Genomic DNA, 24203 nt, shown 5'->3' with positions numbered 1-24203 from the left:
CCACGGACCTACTGAATGTAGAATACCCAGGTAATTGTTGCTTCTCATTCCCTAACCACCCCTCACCCGACTGACGATGTTGATGGGGGCCATGGCCTACTGGGAGTACACAGTTCATTCAATTCGTGAGCTTCTATCCTAGTATTTTGCCGTCCTGGGCAGCTGCCTAAACTGAAATTGCTTTTGCAAGTGCCATAATACGTGTCTGCCACTAAGCTACTTCGCGAAAAAAAAAGAATAGTCATTTGACTGCTGCCTGGCTTGGTCGAGTGCACGGCACACATTATACAGTTTTCAATGTATGACTTTCGTTTAAAAAAATGATAAATATTTATGACGAGGACTTAGTCAAAGAACTTCAAAAGTACACCGTATTCCGACTTATCAATCGCGTGAGTGAAGTGTTGTTACATAAAATTATGCAAATACACAGAAGTAATATTAAAGGAAAGACGGAGAAAGGACAGAAGATAAACTAGGAAATGGATAGAAGCAAAAGTCAGTGATATACGACAGTGTTAGAGACGAGCCAAGAAGACCCTTTTCATTTCAGTATGTTGCAGATGCCGATTTGATGTTCGAAATAATGGTCACGCCACTGTACGGTGGCATAGAAGAAATATACGTGCTACTTTCGGTTTCATATTTGCAAAATATACGATCTAATATGGGCAACTGCTGAAGCCGTCAGCAAAATGACAATGAAAGAACCAGTTGCAGATAAGGTATTTAAAGGTGAGTTTTGAAAGGAATTATTAGGTCTAACCATCTTCCAACCTTATCGTACATCACTCAGCAACAGAACACTCGTAGTCTTACGGAATGACTGGCAGTGGTACTACAGTAGGTAGGCCCTAGGCTTTATTGTACAGTGATGCAGTATCCTACAATACAGCGCTAGGCCTGTACCATCGAATACGCCGATGAGCGCTACAAACTAGGATTCGTCGTAGACACATGGTTAGACATGTTATGCGAAATTAAATTTAAAAGGCTTTAGAACTTTACCGTCTGCTGGAACCGTGTTATGGTGTTACTACGTACTACTGGCATATCCAGTCTTTGTTGCAGTTATCCAGTCGTATCATGGAGTAGCCGAAACAGGTCATCTGTCGAATATGCAACGTTATGCGCCGTAGTCCTATAGTAATACCATGTACTACCAGGCCTACTGTACTACCAGGTCAAATTTGCAACTGTGCCTTCAAATTAGAATGGAAGCCCTGCGTACTGCGGAAAATTTGGATCTGTTGCGTCATTTGCAAAATAAAATTTAGGAAATATTGTTTCACTGTAACAGTGCCTTCTCAGCTATTGCAGGATTTGTCCAGACTCATGGAGGTGGGCTACAGAGAGGCTACAGCCCTTGGTCAATCAGGGTCCCCCTCCCCCTCAAAAAAGTTTAAGAGGGAACAGGGAGAAAATGGGATAAGTAGAAGCTTATTCTCAATTTTAAGATATCGGATGAGAACAAGAGGGAACCTAAAGACAGTTCATTCCCAGTGCCCCTATTTGGATCTTGATGCATCTGGATGTGTCCTCCATTTTGATGGTACTTCAGTGGTCACTACTACGGTAATTTGAGGCAAACTACATGTGATGGATCATGGATGAATGTTTTCTTCTATTAGTCATGATGGTATATGTAAATGACTTTTACCAAGTCCCATACATCACTGGTTGGCATTCTGGGTGTGTTTGTCTTAAATTAAGGATAGAGTTAGGACAAGAGCTAGAGGTTAGAGTTAGGTTAGAGTTGACCCCCTGATCCCTAAACATAATCCTAACCTTAACCTTCTAGACTATAATACCAAAGGTGATGAAAGCAGTGTTTGGACTTAAAACCTTGCCATTACAGGGAATTATGTAGTGTTCAAATTTTGTGTACATAGCAGTTTTGAAGGCGATACTAGATAAAGTTTTTCCTGCAGAAACAACTAAACAAGTTCAAATTACATTGTCTGTAAAAATTTTGATTATATAATATGAATTTAGTGGATTTTGTTTTTCTCTGTTTTATTGTAGTTTTTTTATTGTTTATACAAAGCTTTGTTTTCTTTATTTGTAGGTGTCACTGATATACATGGACGTCTGCTAGACCACAAACCAGTGATCCAGTCGGAGATCAAATATTTTTTGAAAGAATTTGAGGTATATAATGACAGTAAGAAAACAACTGACAATCACCTGTTGCATATATACTGTTAACTTTCTATTTAATAAATGTTAATATTAGTTGAACTTTTAAATATTGATAAAAGTCTTGTAAAGAAGACATTTTGAAGAATTTCAATTTTGCTTTGCATCATCTAATCATGAAAACACAAATGGAGACAAACTTTGCAGAATCCAATTGACAAAATGTAATTTGTAATTTTAAAATAAGAAAATCCAGAACATTAATTAGAAGATTACAGTAACTTATTATGGGCAATATTTTGAGCTAACAGTGCTTGGTATGTTTTGTAAAATTTGACAATCACTGGAAACCACAGGATCAGTATCGATCCTAAGATTTCATCTTCATGATTACAGACAAAGAGGAGTAACAGAGACTTTGATAAACTGGAGCAAAGCTTGGCTGGAATTACAGACATCAAATCAGAACAACTGCCAGAGGTGATGCAGCTGATGGAAAGGCAACTCCCAGAAATACTTGTTCAAAGTAAGTAACTCAATATGGAAAGCTACGTAGGAGTAATACATGCTATGAACTATCAAGTAACCTACAGCTAGGAGTAGTACATAGTATGAACTTTGGAGTAACCTACAGTAGACTTTAGATTTTGTGAACCTTTGACTACAGGTCTCTTTATTCTTTTTTAAATTCTATTTTTAAGTCTTTTCTATCCTTCTGAAATGTTTCCTTCTCTCATCTCTCTTCATTCCCTCTTTCCTATCTATTTTCTTCTGGTGTCCCTCTGCCTTGTCCTCATTGTATCTATTTTTTTGTATTTGTTGTTATTTCTACATGGTCACTAGCTTAGATAACAGCCTTCTCAGTATTTTTCTAGTGGTCTTTACTATGTTTAGTTCCAACCAGTTTGCTATATTGTACTCAACTTGTACATAACATATGAGATCATCAATTTGAAATTGAAATTAGCATTTAAACCTTAGTCATTGATGGTCCCTGCTCCCACTTTTGAATTCGAAATTATTCCCTCGAAAATTAAGACCAGGAACAACGTTGACATAATTTACGGCTCCACCATGTTTTCATTCTCTCCTCCCAGTTTCAGCAGCAACGACGACTTGCCAAAGACTCATAGACTCTGAAGAACAACATTTACAAGTGAGTTTTGACAAAAACAAGAGTTAGTAATATGAGTACAAACATCATTTGTTTAAAGTACACCGTATCAGTTAGGTGATATATACTGTTCGTCTTGCTTCAAAATATGCGATCAGTAAACAGGTAAATGAAACTGTGTGTCATTGATGTATCAAGCTGCTACAGGGCCCTGTGAAGCAATAGCAATGTGTCCCCAAAAGAGAGCCCACATTCACCGAAGCCCAAGAAAGATTCTAGACTTTGGTGATCGACTTTATTTGGCATCGTCTTCTGTACGACCCCAGGAATTGGCACTCTCTGGCTTACTGGACTGGTGGCCATAATGCTAATTTTGGCAGACCCCGATGGCAAATTAAATAAGGGCCCATCTAGATATTTAGAGGAATGAGTGATGGGCCCTAACTAGCACATGGGGTGGATTTGGTGTACAGCCAGCACCTGTAATATCACTACTGGTGGCTTGAAGTGTTTACAGTCAACGACCAGCTCCAGTGTATGGTAACTTGTCCCCAGATGACCTTTGACCCAGTGGACCACCCCAGCCCAGCTATGCTGTTGAATATGGTATGGTGTTAGGTGTCAATGTTTTGACTGGATGTGACCATCTTTCTCATGCAAGCATATTGAGTGATAAACAAACTTCTGTGTATGTTTATATATTTATTGATTTGTTTGTGCTTTTCGTCTTTCATTCAGGCAAACCCTCTTGAAGAGCATAGAAAGTTGAGAGCAAAGAGATGGGCAGAATTTAGAGAGAAATTAACTCAGGAAAGAGATCAAGTAGATATCGAACACAGAAAGAGGATCACTGCTATCGAAGAGCACTTTGAGCTGCATACGCAAAAACTGGCTTTGGAGTAGCAAAATGACAGCCAGGCTCGTGCAGTGTGTAAATCTTGAACATTCCAGTATATATCAGTGAGAAATGGAAGGTGGGCGAACAGCTGTTATTGACTGGTGGTGGAGTTAGCTCGTTGAATCGATAGAAATGAATATCACTTTACATTTATAATTTTAGACAATCTTGGAAAAGAGAAACAGCTAACACTAAGTAAAACCATAGTAATTAAAAGTTGAAGATACATCAAGCCCCATAATGCAATTTGTATTATTTTTATGATGCCACTGGTTACTGGCCTTCGGGTATAAAAAGCATAGTTATCATGAAACATAAAAACAATGTCATTGTTTTTACCTTGGAATTCAACATGTTTTACCATATATCATGATTACAAGTTGCAACCGGGGATTTACCTGAATAGACTTCTAACAAATATTCTTATTTAGCCATGTATTTTATTTTTGTGAAAATTTACGGTTATATAAATACTTTCGTTGCGTTGCAAATATGTTTTGTGTTGGGCTGGTATTCACAGAGTGCCAAACAAGTTTTGTCTTAAATGTAATGAACTCACATGGCAAGCGTTTATTTTGTGTCATAATAAATATATAATTAACATATATTAACATGCATCTGTCATTATTCTTTGTTTACAATAGCTGCATGTTTCCACATCCAGTGGTATCTAAGACCTGTGGTATATAATGTTGAGTTTAGGTTTGTACAGAAGATTACAGAACAAAAACAAAAGTCGAGCACATATTGTCATGTTTGAAAAGAAAAAATGGGGGTGGATTAATTCTTGTCGACCATCTCAGCCAGAAGATTGCTAACAACCTTTCTTTCTCTACTTTAGATAAAAGAGAATCTAGACTAGTGTAAGACAGTGGCTGATCCAGGATTTCTCAGAAGAGGGGGAAGGGGGGAGGGGGAAGTAGGGAATTATAAGTAGATGCTGAAGTTATTACCAGAAGGGTGATGCATATAATGTAAGCAGTGATAGAAAGGCATGGCTGTACATGGAACATGCTAAATTCTTCCACAATGTACCTTATTTGAAGAAGAAAAAATGTTCAAGCCCAAGAAAAGAGAGGCCCTAGGGCCCACTCCATGGATCTGCCCCCTCTATGACCAACATGACACTTATGTGGAAACCCTAAATAATATGAACGCCCTATCTGAACATCCATGTTGTAATGTGTTTAACCAGTGACATTTCAATGTACTGTACAGTACCTCTGACTCTTAGTTGAAAGAACTATGGTGCAACCTGGATCAACTGATGAGAATGCCCACCCCTCTCCACCCATTGCTGAGTTAAAGAAGAAAAAACCCATACCTCCCTGCTGCTATATGACGAATCCTTCCCCCTTGATAAGGAACCTTACAGTATTGTTAGTAAATCCTAGACAATGTGTAAAATGTGACCATTATGTGCCAAATATTTATGTTGCTACTTTAAAAAAGTCTCACTCTCTGAGGTTTTCTTTTCAATTCAAGCTTTTGTAACATTCTAATAAAATAAATTCCTACAAGAATGAAAACAAATGCTCTAGAATGATTAAAAGAGTTCTAAATTAAAATGACAAAAAGCAAATTAAAATAAATGCAATCAAGTGATATTGTAGGTGTTTATCAAAAAGATATTTTATTACAACTTCGTTTTTTTTTGTTTTTTTTTCAACAAAATATATAATATAAGAGAAAAATATAAAAATATTCTGAATAACATAAACTGGAAATATTCATCATAATATAAAAATGCTTGCATAGAGAGGTAAAGATTAAGAGGGATAGGGTGTAGGCATCATAGTGGGAAGAGAGAGAGATGGGGGGGCGGGAGGGGGTGGGTTCTGCAATCCCAGTACAATTATAATGTACAAGTTTTCAATTACATTCTTATTTTACGTCCACCTACAGGCCACAGTACTTATCAATCAAGCAAGATTTTTTATTCCATTAACATCTGTCATCTGCCCGCAATGCATGAAATGTACCAATTACATGATGAAGGCATACTGTATCTTTGGCTAAGCTGAATAAGAATACTATATATTAATAATCACAAAGATATTGCTTACATACACCCATAAATACATATACACATAAATATAATACAATAACTCTTTTTTTTTCACCAGAATATCCCTGCATATGTACTTGGGGTACTTTCAAATGTTGAGTAACATTCTGGGAAACTGGTATAGGAATGCACCGGATATCCGGTCCGGCCGGACTATCTGGCCGGATAGTGAGAAATGTTCCGGTTCCGGCCGGATATTTTTCAAAATCCGGCCGGATCTGTTTCAAAATCTGGCCTGAATCATCCCTTAAAAAGGTGTTGGTATTAACTTAAATCAATGTAAACTATTTCCAAAAATTAATAAAAACATTCAAAGTAAGGAAAAATTAGGTTTAACATGTTTAATTTAATTTTCTCAATGGTCTGACCCACTGTTTCTAAAGATCAACCAAAACAATACAACTACTGTAATTATATGAAGCTATATACAACAAATACAGTTTGCAGTGAAATCATTTCTTGCAGCCTTCATCAGTTTAATATTGTAGTTATTTTATTAAAGAATGTAGATTACACCACTTCAAATCATATTTAATCTCATAAATGGGGTCTTAATTTCACCTTCTTTATAATACTGTATGCATATACCTCACCTAAGATTTGCTCCTTGTTTCATACTTCTACTTCTTATTAATGATTTTCTTTTGTGTAATGAAAAAATCCGGTTTTTCACGTACTATCCGGCAAAATCTGGTTCCGGCCGGATCCAAAAATTTGGATCCGGTGCATCCCTAAAACTGGAATTAATTACAGGGTAAGATATAAGTTTCGGCAAGGTATTCATTATAGGAACTGTTCAGTGGCAAGATAGTTTATTAGTTTTGGGTAACTAGTTCCCAAAGAGTAAATTTAAAAGGTTAATTGTAAGGTTGTGCTAATAAATACTATTGAATTTGACAGGTCTGAATGTAAAACAATCCCCCATCTGGGTCTTTTTGCTGCAGGGTGGGGAGGGGATGGGGGCATGGAACCCTCCCCTCCCTCCTTGGTGCAAACCAAAGGTTACAATAAATAAGAAGGGCTCTCTTAGCATTAAGTAGTTTCATCCTATTTTGAATGATAAAGGGTGGTTGCGGTAAACTTAATGCAAAAACACAGCTTCCTAATTGCTCTCCTCTGTAAAGCTAAGATCCCACTGCTGCTACCATTCTGTTTTTCTTTCTTACTTTAGCTAATCACTCATCATCTGTGGCATATGTTGTCCAGGAGAATGTTTTGTTGATAAGATGGCTAAATTCTTTGTTATAAGGCTCAAAATATTCCTGTAGCTTTTTCACTACTCTATCATCGACAATTGGATGCGGTCTGCCTTTGGATGGAGGCATGCACGAATAAATAGGATAGCGCACACAGTAAAAGCCCTTCGTCTCATTAAAGTGGAAGACATGTTCCGAAAAAAACGGAGGTAAACCTAAGAACTCTTCAATCTCTTGGAAGGTTCGAACGGGATTGTAGACGAGGTCCGAAGAATCTAAGAATAGAAAATTTTCTGGCGGAAAATATCCCATCCACATTTTGGCATGTTTATAGTATAAACTTGTATCTAAAAGTGTATTCCAAGTCTTAAGTGATCCGTTTGGATAAAAAACAGATTCTTCAAACGTCGATTTGACTTCATAGTGTGGCATCTGGTGGGCATGTTTGGGTAGCAGTTCAGAGGCCCCGCCTTCTCTATGATCTCTGACCCAAGAGAGATGGACAAAGTCGGATACTGCCCTCTTTACAGGATCGCTCAAAATGGCGATTAACTTACAGTTTGGTACCATCTCTTTCAACGGTTCGATACATCTATATCGTACCATGTAACCAGGTGTTTTTTCAATGGGGATCTGAGTCGGCAGGCTGTAGGGCATGAGAGAGGCGTACCCTTCCAGACCCTGTTTACGTAAGAATGAACTGCTCAAAAATTTCAATTCCTTTGGTGCCACCGAGACCCCCGGATGGAAAGCTAAAAACTCCTTCAGCGTTGTTGTGCCACCTTTCTTCACACCGAAAACGATAGCCTCTGGGGGTCTTTGCTTGCAGCCTAGCCCACTTAAAACATCAACTGGTAATAGCTTTTTAATTCCTTTTATTGCACCTCTCATATAGCAACCATGCTGAAACACGTTTGTAGTTTTGTTCACCACAAAATCTGTCAACTTTTGATTCGTATTTTGTTCGGGAAAAGTGACATTTTCGTCGGAGAAAAATTCGGAATCAAAATCTTCAGAGCTGCTGCCAGTAAACTCCAAGAACTGATTCTCAAGATAGGACATGTCGTAGTCATCACCGTCTAACTTGAAAGACATTTGCTTCGGACGGGAAGGTGATCTGTAACCATAAGCACCCGAAACGTCACCTCGCATTAATGGCGGTGGATGCTGCAAAATTTCACTTTGTTTACTCTGGTGATGAGATATGTTAGTCACGAGGATGATGATTGCCATGGAAACGGTCAACCAAAGCACCGGCTTTCCCCGGACACGGAAACCCAGCATTGTGAGGGATCGTTGAACATGCCAAACCCAAAGCCTGTCGATCGTAAACAAGAGAGAGAAAGGGAAAATCATTTCAATAGAAGAGAGACAAATGGAAGACTACAATATTATGAATTTGTGAGAACTATGCTCAAGAGTGACAAAGGGTTTAAGTCTATTATACCTATTTTTTCAGAGTTCTCATTGATTCTCACTGCCTTAAGTACTTCTACCATGTGAAGCACTGCTAACACCAATTAACATACCTGTAGGTCTACTCTTACTGCCTTCCCCCCCCCCCCCAATATTGCACCTGTGTCAGGGAAAGGGAAAAAGACTACAATTCAGTTTCCTACCCTTTTTCTGGCATTTCCTCTCGCTGGATGCATCAATGCCCAAGTACTGTATGCGTAAGCCTAATTTAGGCTACTAGTACTAGAGTCTGTCTGCTACTGTATGCCTAACTTAAGCCTAGGGTAACACTACTAGTACTAAGCTATAGTACTTTAGTATAGGTCGGTTGCTAACTTGGGTGCATTACACACGTTCTTATATGCTACATAGGATATGTATACAAGGAACTTAACATTTTAAAACATGCCTGCAAACCTACCAATGTGCTGGGTTTCTGAAATTATGAAGTAACTGTTTTCTGCCACATCCCAGCTAGAGCCAACTTCAAAGTCAATAGCGACTAGCCACGTAACCTACCCGGATCCACGACTAGCCTTCTCACAATGGCAAGCTAATGAGCGTGAGAATCGCGGATATCCGACTGGCGATTGGATGTCAACAACTAGTCAGGGTTAATCTCACCGTTCCTATGTTGGTTTTTCATGTACCCGTACCTCTGTTCTCTAGTTGGCCATAAATGATTCGATTTAATCTCCAGCGAGTCCAGCATATATCTGAATTAATGCCTATGTATATTCGAATTAATAACCGCACCCCCCCCCCTTTGGTTTTTTTTTTTAGATGTGTAGTGCTTTTCCGTAGGCCTGCACACTGTGAGACCACTCTAATGAGGAATGGGTCATGCATGAGGCTCGCTCGAAAATTAGGAGTGTGATTAAGTGACGTCATGCCTCCTTCAAGAAAGAGACTGCTAAAACTTTCTTCACATTTTACCTTATAGGCCTTGTGACAAAGGGCACCTCCGAGGGGGTGGGGGAGGGGTATTTGGAACTAAATTTACATAAATGGCGCTATAGGCTTTGAAAAAATTAAAGGAGGTGATAACTATTAGTTCGGATTGGTTAAATAATCCATAGTCTGGTGTGGAAAGATGGAGAAATTGATCCCGGCTGAATTCTGTACCACAAAATCTAGTATTTGCCAGATGGTTCTCAACAGAATTAAGAGCCTGATTTTTGAAAATAACAAAAGTTAAAGTTTTGATTACAAAAAATAAAAAGTGTAAGTTCCTCAGTTTCATTAACAGAAAAGGGCGGAAAGGGCTGAATGAGCTGAGAGTTTCGTTTCTAGTTAACGTACCCCACTTGGCCGCTCAAGTTTTGGTGATTAATGTTCCCTATACGAACATAGTTGAAGGTACGTCTTGTTTTAGTTGTTAAACGTATCTATAGCTGTAATCGTTCGACTCAGCAGATAATTATTGACAATTCTAGCTTCAACTACACAAGAAGATTTGGTCGATTTCATAACTCACTCCAGTTTGAAGATAGGAAAGAGGTCGAGAACGAGACAGCCTGAGGGGGGGGGGTGAGGTGGGGGTTAGCGGAAAACCTTAGGCCTCTTTTCATATGCATTGACTCTTCAAGCCCCAATAGGCTACTCCCGTCAGTTTTCTGTTCACGATGTCCACCCCGCTCAGTACACCAGAATGTTAGTGCATGATTTACATGATCATGGAAACTACACACCGACCCAGCTCACCTCTGCAGAAAAAAAAATTCAAGTGACACAGTTGGTGTCGATACCGATCACAGGTGTACAGTACTTGAAACGATGCCGCTGTCTATTTAACATAAGTGTAATTTATATACCCTTTAGAAATCAGCAATTCACACATACCTGCCTGTTTTCAGGGTGACGAGTGCGGTTTACGAGCGCTTACAGTTGACCCCATGTATATTCAATCTATCAATAAAAAACAAATCGCAAATGTATTCCAGTAAGAATGAATCTTACATTTGTCCCATTTCTCGTACCTGTTACAACGGTAGACCACCCCTATAGTTTGTCGGGAGAGAAAGGGGCGTTACTATCGGTGAGTGATTTTCGACAGCTTATGGTTACTTCGACCACAGGTATCTGTAAAATTCGACATGTCGATTTCTGGAAATCGACATGGTTGTAGCATTATTCGACATATGTATGACATTATTCGACATACGGTGTGTTGTATCCGACATGCTACTTGCTAAATTCGACATATGGTTTGCGCATTTCGACAGGTTGTGAGTTTTTTTTTCTAAATTCGACATCTCATAGACTGAATTCGACATGATTTTTTTTGGTATGTAGTATTCGACAATACATTCGTTCTACATATTAACAACTCTTTGCTAAATTCGACATTTTGGATATTTTAATGGAATAGCTGTTTGCTTGAAGGTATGGTATATAATATTAAATTGATGATGTCACAGAAATTATTTACAATACTGACGTGACGCACTTGATAATTCCCACCTATACCACACTACCGTATATAGAGGATTTATCAAGCCTAGCTTACTTTCTGTGAGATTTTCGGGATCCAGCTTTTGTACATTAAATATTGAGTCTATTGTCGCCAGATAACATATCCTACTTGTCGTACGGTAAAAACAACATAAGTACTGTTACAAGTATACGAGGGTATAAGCGCAATCACGACTAAAGGCTACTTAATTCTGAACAAGAGTGTATATACAGTGCCGGGTTTAACTATAGTAGCATATGCTACATGTAGGCCCCGCTTCAACGACCCAGCGCTACATCCATCTATTTAAAATACTGTATTCCCCTGCATGCTCGCGCTCAAAGTGTACTAAAGGTTTTCATGTACCCCTCTCTACCCCCCTCTCTACCCCTCGGGATTATATCGTGGTACTTCTTTACTTCATTCAACCATCTTTTCTTTCTTTTTTACAGTACCTCCAAAGATGTCTATAAGTATCAATGAAATTAAACTTGATCAAGCATATCTTTGGGTTCCTAAAAATGTGTCATTAAATATAACCTGTCTTGCCTCGGAGTCCAGGCCAGCAGTAAACGTTACTTTGGTCATTTATGACGGTGAAGAGACATTTGCACCTACACAAACGTCTGTAGAACATGTCACTGAAAACGTTCCAACGATTTCAAAATCTGTTTTCTTGAGTTATCGACCGGATAGAGACGTGGTTACGATATCCTGCAATGCTTATGGCGTCGCCTCGAAAGTTTACAATGTTAATGTTTCACTTTATACCTATGGTAAGGATCAACTTAATATCTATTCACGGTTTCATTTTCAAACCATATATTAAAGTAACTTACACTTAAAAATTTCGTGTCTCTTAATATCGGGAATATATATATATAAGTTTGAATTATAACGTTACATGACTTTTGGGTTTCGTGTCCCAGGGGGCTATCCATAGGTTCTGAAGTTGTGATATCGTGATGGCGACAGGATGCGCGCAATCTTTGCAGCATCTTCTAATACGACGATTTCTAATGCCTCGCCACTTAGCTAGTAATTTTGCGTTGGATTAATGCGTTGAGCTGATACCCTCTTTAGAGAAATCCTGAATTCACCAATATACTTGTAAGTTGATTGGGGTGGGGGTGGTATGGGGAGGGGTCCGGAATAATTACGAAAGAAGAAATACTTGGCTGTTCAAAATTTTTCTTTCATACGTCAAGTCTTTCCAGATCTTTACATGACTTTTAATGGCAAAAGGGTCGAGGGAGAACATTTTGTGAAAACAGGAACGAAGTTGAATGTGTCATGCCATGCTGATAGAGCAATACCAGAGGCGGTGCTATCCCTTTATCTCTTTAACGAGAAACTTGAAGCTGTGAGAGATTCATCGTCCAATGAAAGTTCCACAATAATTTCGTATCCTCTGGTAAAACGGCTGGAACCCGAGACTATCATCTGCAGAAGCATACAACACATCCATAATGATACTTATCTCAACAACAGCGTAACGATAATATTGGAATTATCCGGTAAGAAACATCAACAAAGATCTCAAGTTTTATTAACTGCAAAGATATACAAATCGTTAGTTTATATACCGTTAATGCACCGGTTTATGTAGAGGAGGCGGTAATCGTGTTGTTATCTGAAACTTGTAGAATTGACGATATAACCGTTATAACATCCATAGATGTAATGTAACCACCGCGATATAACCGTCCAAAGATTTTAGTACCGTACGATGCAATCGTGACAGGTGTCTAAGCATAGGCGTACGAGGCGGGGGGGGGGGCTGGGGCTGCAGCCCCCCCCCCCAACCAAAAATTTGTGTGAAAATTCGGGCAATATGCTGAGAATTTTTCGGGCACCTACTGAAAGAAGAATAATTTGCAATGTGTTTTTCAATGGTTAAGCTGATATTATTATTATCGTTGTTATTGTAACGGCTGCCCCAATAATTGTAACCAATATGGAAGGGCAATAACACGGAAAATGTTTGTATGTTTTTGGCATGTGATGTAATAACCGATGAATGCCAATATGATATGCACATTACGATGTTGAACGCACGCGAAAAAATTTGGTTATATTTTTCGGGCAAGTCGTTACAGCCCCCCCCCCCCCCCAATCACATTAGGCTCCTACGCCTATGTGTGTATAAGAAAACGTATATTCCGTCGTCCAAACATTCTTTATATCAATATTAAACACAAATGGACAATGTAAAAAGTTTGAGACTTTTGAGTTCCCTATATAAAAGTCGAAATTTTCCTGGTATAACTACATGAACTTCATTTTTGTTAATACAATTAAAAATTTTACTAAAGACAACTGAAATAGCTTCAAAATATCAACATGAAATCTGTTGATATGTTTTATTTGCACACTATTGCTTTAGGATGACATATCAATGTATTTTTCATGTCCTTTGTTACTATGTTTATCTTTCAGAAGAGTCAACAACAACAACAACAACAATGACAACAAGAACAAGAACACCTATAAGTCTAGTGCCTTCTTTATCTTCAGGTCTGACTTAATTAACAACTTCATATCAATTAAGACATAAAGTTTCCCTGGTATCTTTTTAATTTCGCTGAACGATGTCACATATACAGAAAAGAAACGGGAAACTATTTTAAATTATCAAAAGTAGCATAATTTCTACTTTTACTTTATTCCATTTCATTTATTGGTTTACAGACATGTCATTGTCACATCACAATTTTTTCCACAATGGACATTTATACTTAGAAGAAATCACAACAACTGTTTTCTTTCACTTAAATATGGTGAACTAATAAACTGAGTTAATGATCTGTGCATGTGTTTCTAATTACCAATTTTAATTGGTAGGTCTCATATGTTTGAAAAAAACTAAAATATAAAGTGTTATAGAACTACAACTTGGACCGATATAGACCAATACCATCTAAAACATTAATTTTGTACCTAAGGACATCCGTTAATTAATTTACTTAATGTAATTATGATGTTTCATAAATTGATTAATTTATTTTGTTATATTTGTCATTCATTTCCTAGTAGGAGGATTCTTGTTTCTTCAGTGGTTGAGTCCTACTCTAGCTTTATTGTGTATCCTCTCATTATGTTGCTACAAACTAATCAACAAACTCAGATGTGAGTGTATTCATCACTTTTTTCTTCTTTTTGTGTCGTAACAATTTATTATGCAATTCTCAATTGGAAATGTTATAGCTTAAAGGAAAGTGTATAGTTAAAAAAATATAAAAGCAAAATGAATAAGGAATTTGACATTGTACGAGTTCATCTTAATGGAATACTATATGATTCATTGTTTGTTTAATAAATTATGAAGCAATTCTTACACTCCTTTTCTCTTAAGTTCATAATGTTTCTTCTTGTTAACAATCCCTTTGTAGCTTCGATGTCTGCTAACTTGGCACCGTAAGTTATATATTTTTAATAATATTTTCAATTATTGTTTTAGCCCCCCCCTCCTCCACACCCCCCCCCAAAGAAAATTAACATTTATGAGATTATATAGCAATTTACAATGTTTGGCATAACCTGCAAGTTCAGAAAATGACTTTGAAAGTCATATTTGATTGTTTTCTTGTTTTGTTTTCTTACTAGGAATAGAGATTCCAATCTCCATGGACCATCTCAGATTCAACTGACCAGCATGCCAGTAACCGACCAATCACGTACGTTAATCAATCATATTATTCCATACACTATATGTGGCTTGAAATCCATTACATTAATAATATATGGACATGATATTATTTAAAACATTTTCCCCCCTTAGTTCTGCCGAATAATTTGCAAGGAAGTTTGAAAGGAAAACCAAAGTAAGAATTTTATGTTTTTTTTGTGTTTGTTCTGCTGTTTATTTTTTCCTTCTGTAACATGAAATAGTGAAGTTTCTTGTAAATATGTAGTATTTATAACGTATTCCGAAATAGAAAAATTATTTCCAAATCGTAATGATTAAACCATTTCGAATCACAAGACATAGTTCAAAATTGTTTCATTCCGAAGGTAATTACGTAAACTTACATCAATTTCTTTTTCTTAATGATTAGCAAAACAATTGCAAGGTTTGCTCAGAGTGTTGTATATGCAAATTAGGTGATGGGTCTATATGGGTACATATTGTATGCTGTGAGAATTTCTTTTGATAAGCTACAATCTCATTTTTTTTTTTTTTTGTGAACGCCTTGGAATCATATCACACAGATCAAATATAAGACTTTTGATGGTATTCAATCAATAATGACATTGACACAAAGAATACTAATGTAGCTAGTGTATTAATCTGTGCATATAGACAATATACTCTATAGTTAAAGTAGCTGGTTATTATTGATTTGTAATGAAATTAAGAGCGTTTTCAATAATCTCTCTGTCTCTCAATTTAGATCCGATCTGCCAAGCATTCCGAGTGATGAGAGTAATTCTTTAAACTCGACTGGAAGCAGTGAAACTAGTAAGTTACATTTATAATATTTTATTCTCTTTGCGATAACCAATCTTAATGTAGGCTCTTTTAGTTTGGTGTTGCACCAATAGGTTTCAAACCATTAAAGATTTATCTCTGCTATATCAGAGTCTCATGTAGCTCAAAATTAATTAGTAATTAGAGGAGAATTACAAATTAATTAGAGGAGAATTAATTTACAAACTAATTAGAGGAGAATTACAAATTACTTAGAGGAGAATTAATTAATGCATAATAAATCAATAATAGTGCGTCTTTATATGAATGACAGGATTTTGATCTCGGTGCTTCGAATCAAATTCTTTAGGATTAGTATAGATAATCCCCTGAATAGTGTCGTAAAAACAAGCATTACGTCATTGGAAGGTGATCAGAACATTTATAAGTACTGTTCTAAATCATTCACGCTACAAATGTATTTTCTCTTAAATGTTTCATTTTTCATCATCATATACATTTTTTTGTCTCGTCTATCCCTCCCTCTTCCCGCCTCCTGCAACTCACCTCCCCTCAAACTCCCCCCCCCCCCTCCTTCCCAATTCTTAGATTATTACTCAGCGGCGAAGGAAGGTACTGGAAAGGACAGAATTTTCAGTGAGAACGATTTCTGTCTCTTATTAAGTATAAAGATGGGAACTATATACAATAGATGGATGGGAACAATTCACGGCAAAAAATGCGCGGTTCTAACGACTACTTCGGGTGAATATGACTTTATTAAAGAGTATAGTTTTGTGAGGTGTTGTATGCAAAGGATATATAGAATGATGTGTATATACCTTTCGGTGATAATACATTATAGTAGATTAGTGTTGTGATGTTGGTTTTACATGTATTCATGAGAAGAGGATGTGTGTAAGAGAAGGGGAGGGTGAGGAGGAGGGGGTAGAGAAGGGTAAGGGGAATAATGAAGAGGAGAAGTCTGTTTGAAGTAGATAGTGGTTAGTTGAAGTGTTTTTTGAGAGGGGTTGGAGGGGGGGTGGACATTCCCTGAGAGGCATTTAAATCTACTTGAACCCTTCTCGATACCTATAGTAACAATTTGGAGGGGCATAGTAGTCTAAGTGGTAAAAAGAGGAATTTTGTAAAGTTTACAATACAATTTGTTTTAATTTTTATGAAAAAGGCCCATAGGCCAAGATATGTAAGGAAACAATGTAACCTGAGATTTCTTTCATTATTTTACGCGACGTCAGATGGAGTTATCAAGAAGAAAATTATCCATTGGGATATATTTGTTAAGCGAACACTGGATCTGCCGAAAACGAATCACCTGACTAAAATTGAAGGAATAGGAGTAGATAAAAGTAAGTACATTTTTTAACCAAAATTATTTACTCTTTGTTTACTTTATATATTGCTTAAAGAAATGATAACGAATTCATCCGTTTTTCAAGGTTCTAACTACCGTGAGAGAGAAAAAGACTATTACTAAGTATTATATTATCCGCAAGCGATGGAGGGGGAAGGATGAAAGAGGGGGGGGGGGGGGTAAGAGATCACTGATTGTGCTATAACCTCAGATGTTACGATCCATCATTGTGTTTGAGTTTGATTCCCTTTGTTTTCTTTAAAACATTTTCATATAATTCCAACCTCGCATGTCGTTCTGTGTTAGCTGCTACAGCTCTCTGATCGGTGTATAACTTGATTAATATAAAAGAGAGTCAATTGCCCAATATTCTGTTGTATTTTGTGTGTGTTTGTGATGTTTTTTTGTAGTTGGTTTTAATGGATTATATATGTTTATATGGATTTTGTTATTTGGTTATATGTTTGTTTGGTTATATGTGGTTATATGTTATATGTGGATTATGTTATGTGGATTATGTGGATGGTTATGTGGATTGGTTATATGTGCATTATATTGGTATTATATTGGTTATATGTGGTTATATGTGGTTATATGTGGTTATATGTGGATTGGTTATATGTGGATTATGTTATTTGGTTATATGGATTAGCATATAACTCGAAGTAAACCTCATCAAGCATGTGAGAGATTTTTGGTTAACCCATGACTTATGAGGTTTTCGCACTTGCATGCAGTTGGAAACATGAAACACTATATTTACACAGTATACCGATAATTTCCCCCGGAAAATTTGTCTTTTCTGTGCATGTACTTTCTTAGCCCAAGCATGGACGGATGCACTTTTAGAAGTCAATTCGGTGTCCCAATATAATCATCATGCAATTTAGTTAGCCCCTATTGTCCATATAGGCTACTGCTGATATATTATAAGCTTGAACCATTAGCAACTCTCTCTTGATGGTGTCTATACGGTCACTTTTAATGATTGAATTTATGTTTCATATAGCTGGTACGCTCTACCTCATAACGGAACATGTTGTTTGTGAGACATTGGATAGCCGACTGAACTTTGACCCTGATTCAGAATGCACGCAAAGTCCAATGTTAGTACCTGATGCCATGAAACATATATCTGGAATTTTAGAAGGAATGGCATTTATTCAATCATATGGGGTACGTCATTTACATAATAATAGTTGGTTTTATATTTATTCGCATCCCCTCCCCCTTCACCTCCCTCCCCTACCTCCCTCTCCCCTCCCTCGCTTCCACTCCCACCCATATCCATCACTTACCCCATCCACTTTCCATCCTCAACTCTTACCCCTTCCTCTCCCCCCTTCCGATATAGATGAAATTTTTCATGCATGCACAATGTAACTGTCGTTATACGTAATAAGTATATTAGACCTACTCATACATGTTAATGACTTTGCTAGACTTTTATCCCCCCCTCCCCCAACCCCCTCAAAAAAATCGAAATGAATTTTCAAACGCTATCTTTGCTGCAAATTGTTGTTTCAAACAGTCATAAATGGCAACAAAAGAAGTTAATAATCGTTATAAAAATGGAAACGGTTTTTATCTTTATGACTTACAGTTTTTACATCCGGGTTTTTCAACAAAGAAGGTTTTATACACCAAAGACGGAATATGTAAATTATATGATTTTTGTCTGGCTGAAGACGCACCAAAGATCGTGTCTCTAAAGAAGTCGCTGGTAGATTTTCCATCTTTATATATATTTTATTTAAGTTCTTTATTTCTACTTATTATCGTTTTTTCGTATATAGATCTAAACTAACGATTATCAAATGATGTCCATCAACGGCGTCACTTATTGGGGAGGGGGGAGGGTAAATGTGTATATGGTGGGGGGTGGGAATGAGTTTCGAGGAGCAAATATGTCCCCCATGAGACCACTTTGCTTCGCTGTTTTGATGACGTAATATAGAGTTTTCACTTAGTAGTATAGAATTCAGTATACTTACCGCTACTGTCTCATATGTTTTTTTGTTTTTTTTTAGCAGTTCATACGTTTGTTGGCTTATGTCGATACTTAATTATTACCAAAAATCTTTATTGAATCAAAATTAACTTGCAACTGAACTCAGTAATTTTTTCCCTCACAAATTCAGTCATAAATTGGAAAGGGTTTTACCACACGTCACTTATACAGTCTCGGGCGTATGTGTATACCTAGCACCTTATAGTTTGCATTGCGATCGTCTGCGATACTATATGCACGTTCTACTCTACGCTGTATTTTATATCTTATATACTCTCTTGGTGTACCGCGTTTGAGAACGAGTTATTGAGAACGTACTGAAAACGAAACTGCATATTTTGTCGACAAATGATTAGCAGAGAGGTGTACTGTGACCAACCATTGTTTCCTTTTTGTTCAGATGGTTTCATGCACTTTAAACCAGTTACCTCCAGAATCTGTCTTCCGAAATGAATACACACATGAAAGTGACGTATGGTCTACGGCTGTAGTTCTATGGGAGATTTTGTCAGATGGTGATTATACACAAATTAAAATTACTTTTGGACATGTACAATTAATTTTTCATCTTCACACAAATAACCTTTTTTTTTTTTTTTTTTTAACTGATGTGGTAAATATGAGTTCATAATGTTTTAGCGTCGTTTATACATTAGGTTACTTGACTGCGACTTATAAATTGCGTGTTGTGTTTAGAAGTTATTTTGTCGCAGGGTCCCTAAATGCAAGGTTGGGTGCGACATAATCCCATCTCCCGACCCCCCCCCCATTCTCCTCCAGGTGCAGCCCCTGAATTCAGCCTTGTCTCTTTACGATAATTCTACTCTGTGGTTATAAGATATGAAAGGGAACACTGTGAAAAAGTTTGAAAGCAAATACGTATATCGAATCATGTCACGGATAGTCATCTGTATTTTTAGCCAGAGACCCGGCGACGGGGAGAGACGGGAGAGGGGGAGGGTAGGGCAGCGGAAGGGGAAGGGGAAGAGCAAAACTAGTAAGGGGGCTCTAGGGGATGCAGTGCCCACATGTACGAAAAGGGTACTCTCTTTTATTTAAAGAAGGTACTTAATATTTGCCAATCCATTAATATTTTAGTGAATCGTAAATTTACTTTAAATATGATAGTACATTTTGACAATAATGATGAAGAAAGACATTGCCTTTGTTTCTTTTCATTGTTTGTATTATATTAAGGAACCTCTCCGTTCCCAGTGGACGAGGAACTTATACCCGGACAAGATGTCGAAACACCCAACTTAATTTGGCCACCTAGATACCTACAACTAAGGTATATACATATATATTTATTTCAACGAAAATAATCGTTTTGTTTATTTCAACGAAAATAATGTGTTTACATATTATGTTTACATATATATATATATATATGGTTACGTGTTACCTCAAAGACAAAGATAACCTATTTGAAAAATCTCATAATGCAATTGAAATACTGAATTATATATGAAAAAAAAGATAAAAGGGTATATCTATGAGGTGAGGCACCAGGTCCGATTGAAAAGTGAAATAAATTACAGGTTAAATTTTTACTCTTATCCTTGTCATATTCATCAGTAATCTTTCGTTATTTGACTGCTGGAATCAAAACTGCTCTTTGCGACCGTCCATCCATCAACTGAGAGCTTCATTCAAATCGGTAAGAAATAATTAAAATATATGTAAATTTTATTCCTTAGATATATAATTGGTTTCGAATCCAGTTCCAGACGGACAATTTTTGTGTTTTTTTTTGTCAGGATTTTGTTGTTTATTTATACTGATTTGTTTCTATTATTTGGAAAAAATATTACCCTATTTTTGCTGTATCAATATCTTTCATAAACCATATTGTGCGATGAAATATCAATGTATATATTTTGCTAATGAATATGCATACATGTCGATGAAGGTAACCATAGAAATCAAAGCAACCGATATTGTCTCAAACAGGTCCAACATATAGTGATAATAAAGATATCCATAACAGTTAACGAAGTAAGCATGTTAGCTACGATTTCACTTATGCAACTTAGGGTAAAAACATGCATGAAAATGCGAAATTAAAAGTATCGATTGGTGGTATAAACAACAACGTTTGATGATTTAAACAATAAAAGAGTTTTCTTCATTTGATAGAAGACTATATATACTGCTATGCCAAAAATGAAAAATAATCTTTTTCGGCAAATCATTTTTGGATTTTGTAACTTTCTTGTCTCATCTTCTGCACCTTTTGTTCTTTCGTATTTTCCATTACCGCCTTTTATGATATTTGTGTATTTTCCATTTTTTTTCTTCATCATTTCTATTCATATAGATATTCGAAACGTTAATTGAAAATAGTTTCTACGAGATACCACTATCCAGTTTGTACACACCGATGGGGGGAAGCGTCGTTTCATCTCAGAGGAAACAGTCGGATACTAACAGCGAATGAGGCTCAATTCGGAACGAGAGGCTGGCTTTAAATTATGCAGAAATACAAAAGTAAAAGAAAAACATAAGGATTATGTATAGTACCACATTCTATAAAAACATTAATAACAACATGAAAAACATATTAAGCTTTATCTTAAGCATGGGCGCCCGCAAGTCATTTTTACAGGGGGCCGCCCCTCCTACCCTCTTGCCCCCCTTGCCCCCCCCCCCCCCTCCCCCAGCTTGTAAATTTTCCATTCAATTTCTGTGTGATGTTCTCGTGATATTGATAGCTGAAATTGTCACAACTTGAAGCAAAGTATTCAAGTTGTTATTATTTGATTCAATCAAAATATTTTTTTTAATCTATACTTCCTCCTAAGTTGTCAAAAACTGACGAACTCACGTAAAATAACTTCTTCTTAATGTTATGGCATTAGTTATTACTTTATTCATTAAATATTAAAGCTAATAAAAATAAATATGAACAAATAATAAACACTAATAAGCCTGAATATAATTGATCAAAACCAAACCAAATCAAATGTTTCAATATATTTTATTCTTCTAGTAACAATCACACGATACATAAATTGTGCGCATATATACTGTACTTCGAAGATTAATACAAAATTCACAATGTGTATTATCCTAATGTAAAAGGAATATGAATGCGTTCTCAATACAAGGAAGTTAAAACTCTATATTATATGTCTATATACTATATTAACAGCTCACTAACGCACTGCAGCAGTGTTTTGTTCTCTTAATGATGAATGTAAACTCAAACCAGCAAGAAAGAAAGTGAAAGTATATTGAGTAAACACTACAAACTGACATGGCTTTTATTGCTCATATATCTTGTTCATTCAAGTTCAACACACCACGCTATATATACTAGCCTATATATATACATTTTCAATAACCATAACACGGTTATATTTTATTATAGACTATAGTAGATCAATATGTGGTCAAAGTATATTCAATTAGTGTGATACACTGGTACTTATATACAATGCCAGTTTTAGATTGTTCAGTGATTGTGTTATTATTCGTAGCAGACTATTTTTTAAGTTTATTATTTATGTTTTAAGTATTACTTTTGGTGGAGGAGGGTGAGTGGTGGGGGGGGGGGGTGAGATCAAGGTGAGGGACACTCATTTCAATACCAATATATATATATATATATATATATATATATATATATATATATATATATATATATATAAGGATATACTAAAGATACATAAATAGGTTTCTCATATAGCTAAAGTATGTATGCGTGCTCCACCTGTTAAATGACAAGCAGCAAATCAGCCTATAACATCATGCATTCTTTCGAGACGAATGATTTCTTTTCTTTTTATGAGTTCAAAACATTTAATTCAACATTCATTCCCGTATAGAGAAAATAATGAAATTATAACAGCTCACAGCCTCTTTATATTTGGTTCTCAAGTTCTCATTGCGGGCGTACACATAGGCTACATATACTATAATAATGAGCCTTCAAGTGTTGCATATAGCATTGTGGTGATTTTGCAGGGACTATTGACGGGAAGGATGGCGGGAGTGGAGTTAGGAACCCCACTGTGACACCCTATCACCCTCATTCGCACCCCTGTCCTTCCTCTGGCACGTTCAGAAGATCTGTAATCAGTTTATAAGTTGTCGAAAAATCAGCTAACTCCTGCAGGAGCTGTGTATTAATTGGTTTTATTCAGCTAGTGATAGTCGAAACATCCTTCGTGTCACTAAAGAATAAATCAGACTCATTATATAGACCTAAAAAACAGACAGAAAATAAATTTAATGGCGAGAAATTATGGCGATATTATCTGGAATATTTGTAATATTACATAAAGGTAATAAAAATAAAAAGATTATATTTAAATCTTTCATACAGTTGTAAACTATCGGCCCCGATAGCTTACAGAACAGCACCACCGGTATGTTTAGTACACAACCTGCTAGCCGAGGGCCCTACGACTTCTCGAAAGGCGAGTTAAATGTCAGAAAGGAGGTAGAAAAATTATACTTACCTATTTGATCTGTCACTAAACTGATATAATATTAAAGAAGATTGCGAAATAAATCAACCCTTTTGACAACAAATCAATATTTTTTGGTTCCTATGTCGATTAACACAAAGTGACGAAAAAAGCTTGTATCGCCCTAGCGGAGAAATATAATAACAAAATAATCGTAGTTGAAGCTTCAAAGTAATATTGCTTGCACAGTTTATTAAGCAAACCATATTGATAAACAAATAAGGGAGACAGCGAAATTCAATTTGAGGGCGCTCCTACAATTCCAAGGTTTAAAAAAATCGCAGTTTATCGATTTAAAGATAACGAAAATGAGTCATCTTATCTTGAATTCATCGTGTTTTCTCAGCTAAGCTCGAACATGTGAATGGCGTACGGAGCTCGACTTATTTGTGATAGCCTACCTAGCCCATCAGCACTGTCCATGCCATATAATTTCAGTCTCAATTAACATATCAATAAACGTTGCTTTCATTTATGAAATGACTGTATCAATCGACGCAAGATGACTTGCCTTTGGTATTGCATTGCAGGGTTGATTGGGTAGGGGAATAGGGTACAAAGGTAGGCTTCCATCATCACGGTTGGGTTTGGGGGGGGGGGGGGGTT

General features: G+C 36.6%; 3 protein-coding genes across 7 annotated transcripts; 2 read left to right on the top strand and 1 right to left on the bottom strand.

Annotated features, from left to right (window-relative positions):
- Positions 1 to 355: 355 nt before the first annotated feature.
- LOC139985065 (biogenesis of lysosome-related organelles complex 1 subunit 5-like) lies at positions 356 to 4756 on the top strand. 2 transcript variants are annotated; one of them, XM_071999258.1, is made up of 5 exons: positions 356 to 735; positions 2069 to 2151; positions 2536 to 2665; positions 3237 to 3295; positions 3992 to 4756. In XM_071999258.1, exons 1-5 carry the CDS (start codon positions 696 to 698, stop codon positions 4154 to 4156), a joined length of 477 nt encoding a protein of 158 aa, XP_071855359.1. In that variant the 5' UTR covers positions 356 to 695; the 3' UTR covers positions 4157 to 4756. The 2 variants fall into 2 exon arrangements, with proteins under 2 accessions (XP_071855359.1, XP_071855360.1); XM_071999259.1 differs by lacking the exon at positions 356 to 735 and adding an exon at positions 808 to 847.
- A 2372-nt stretch (positions 4757 to 7128) lies between these two features.
- Positions 7129 to 9561, bottom strand: LOC139985059 (heparan sulfate glucosamine 3-O-sulfotransferase 1-like). Of its 2 annotated transcripts, none has more exons than XM_071999251.1 (2): positions 9288 to 9561; positions 7129 to 8733 (listed from the first exon to the last, which is right to left on the bottom strand). In XM_071999251.1, exon 2 carries the CDS (start codon positions 8697 to 8699, stop codon positions 7395 to 7397), a length of 1305 nt encoding a protein of 434 aa, XP_071855352.1. In that variant the 5' UTR covers positions 8700 to 8733; positions 9288 to 9561; the 3' UTR covers positions 7129 to 7394. The 2 variants fall into 2 exon arrangements, with proteins under 2 accessions (XP_071855352.1, XP_071855351.1); XM_071999250.1 differs by having other exon boundaries at positions 9292 to 9558.
- Positions 9562 to 10775: 1214 nt separating this feature from the next.
- On the top strand, positions 10776 to 23569 carry LOC139985058 (uncharacterized). 3 transcript variants are annotated; one of them, XM_071999248.1, is made up of 17 exons: positions 10776 to 12101; positions 12534 to 12842; positions 13765 to 13842; positions 14359 to 14454; positions 14718 to 14742; positions 14932 to 15002; positions 15107 to 15149; positions 15720 to 15787; positions 16346 to 16501; positions 16996 to 17106; positions 18121 to 18287; positions 18715 to 18834; positions 19523 to 19637; positions 20320 to 20413; positions 20701 to 20782; positions 21443 to 21582; positions 23453 to 23569. In XM_071999248.1, the coding sequence occupies exons 1-16, from the start codon at positions 11789 to 11791 to the stop codon at positions 21560 to 21562; spliced, it is 1968 nt and encodes a 655-aa protein (XP_071855349.1). In that variant the 5' UTR covers positions 10776 to 11788; the 3' UTR covers positions 21563 to 21582; positions 23453 to 23569. The 3 variants fall into 3 exon arrangements, 2 of the variants coding, with proteins under 2 accessions (XP_071855349.1, XP_071855350.1); XR_011799268.1 differs by having other exon boundaries at positions 10777 to 12101; positions 21443 to 21612; XM_071999249.1 differs by lacking the exon at positions 23453 to 23569 and having other exon boundaries at positions 10777 to 12101; positions 14362 to 14454; positions 21443 to 22661.
- Positions 23570 to 24203: the final 634 nt, after the last annotated feature.

The sequence above is a fragment of the Apostichopus japonicus genome, chromosome 17 (assembly GCF_037975245.1).
Source record: "Apostichopus japonicus isolate 1M-3 chromosome 17, ASM3797524v1, whole genome shotgun sequence".
Classification (NCBI taxonomy): domain Eukaryota; kingdom Metazoa; phylum Echinodermata; class Holothuroidea; order Aspidochirotida; family Stichopodidae; genus Apostichopus; species Apostichopus japonicus.
This window is presented reverse-complemented; position numbering and strand designations above follow the sequence as displayed.

Bases quoted from the DNA above. Each gene is read 5' to 3' on its own strand.
- LOC139985065 (XM_071999258.1), top strand. From the start codon at position 696: ATGACAATGAAAGAACCAGTTGCAGATAAGGTATTTAAAG. The intron at 736-2,068 runs GTGAGTTTTGAA...CTTTATTTGTAG, and splicing joins TGCAGATAAGGTATTTAAAG to GTGTCACTGATATACATGGA. The intron at 2,666-3,236 runs GTAAGTAACTCA...CTCTCCTCCCAG, and splicing joins CCCAGAAATACTTGTTCAAA to TTTCAGCAGCAACGACGACT.
- LOC139985059 (XM_071999251.1), bottom strand. From the start codon at position 8,699: ATGCTGGGTTTCCGTGTCCGGGGAAAGCCGGTGCTTTGGTTGACCGTT.
- LOC139985058 (XM_071999248.1), top strand. From the start codon at position 11,789: ATGTCTATAAGTATCAATGAAATTAAACTTGATCAAGCATATCTTTGG. The intron at 18,835-19,522 runs GTAGATTTTCCA...CTTTTTGTTCAG, and splicing joins TGTCTCTAAAGAAGTCGCTG to ATGGTTTCATGCACTTTAAA. The intron at 20,414-20,700 runs GTATATACATAT...CATATTCATCAG, and splicing joins CCTAGATACCTACAACTAAG to TAATCTTTCGTTATTTGACT.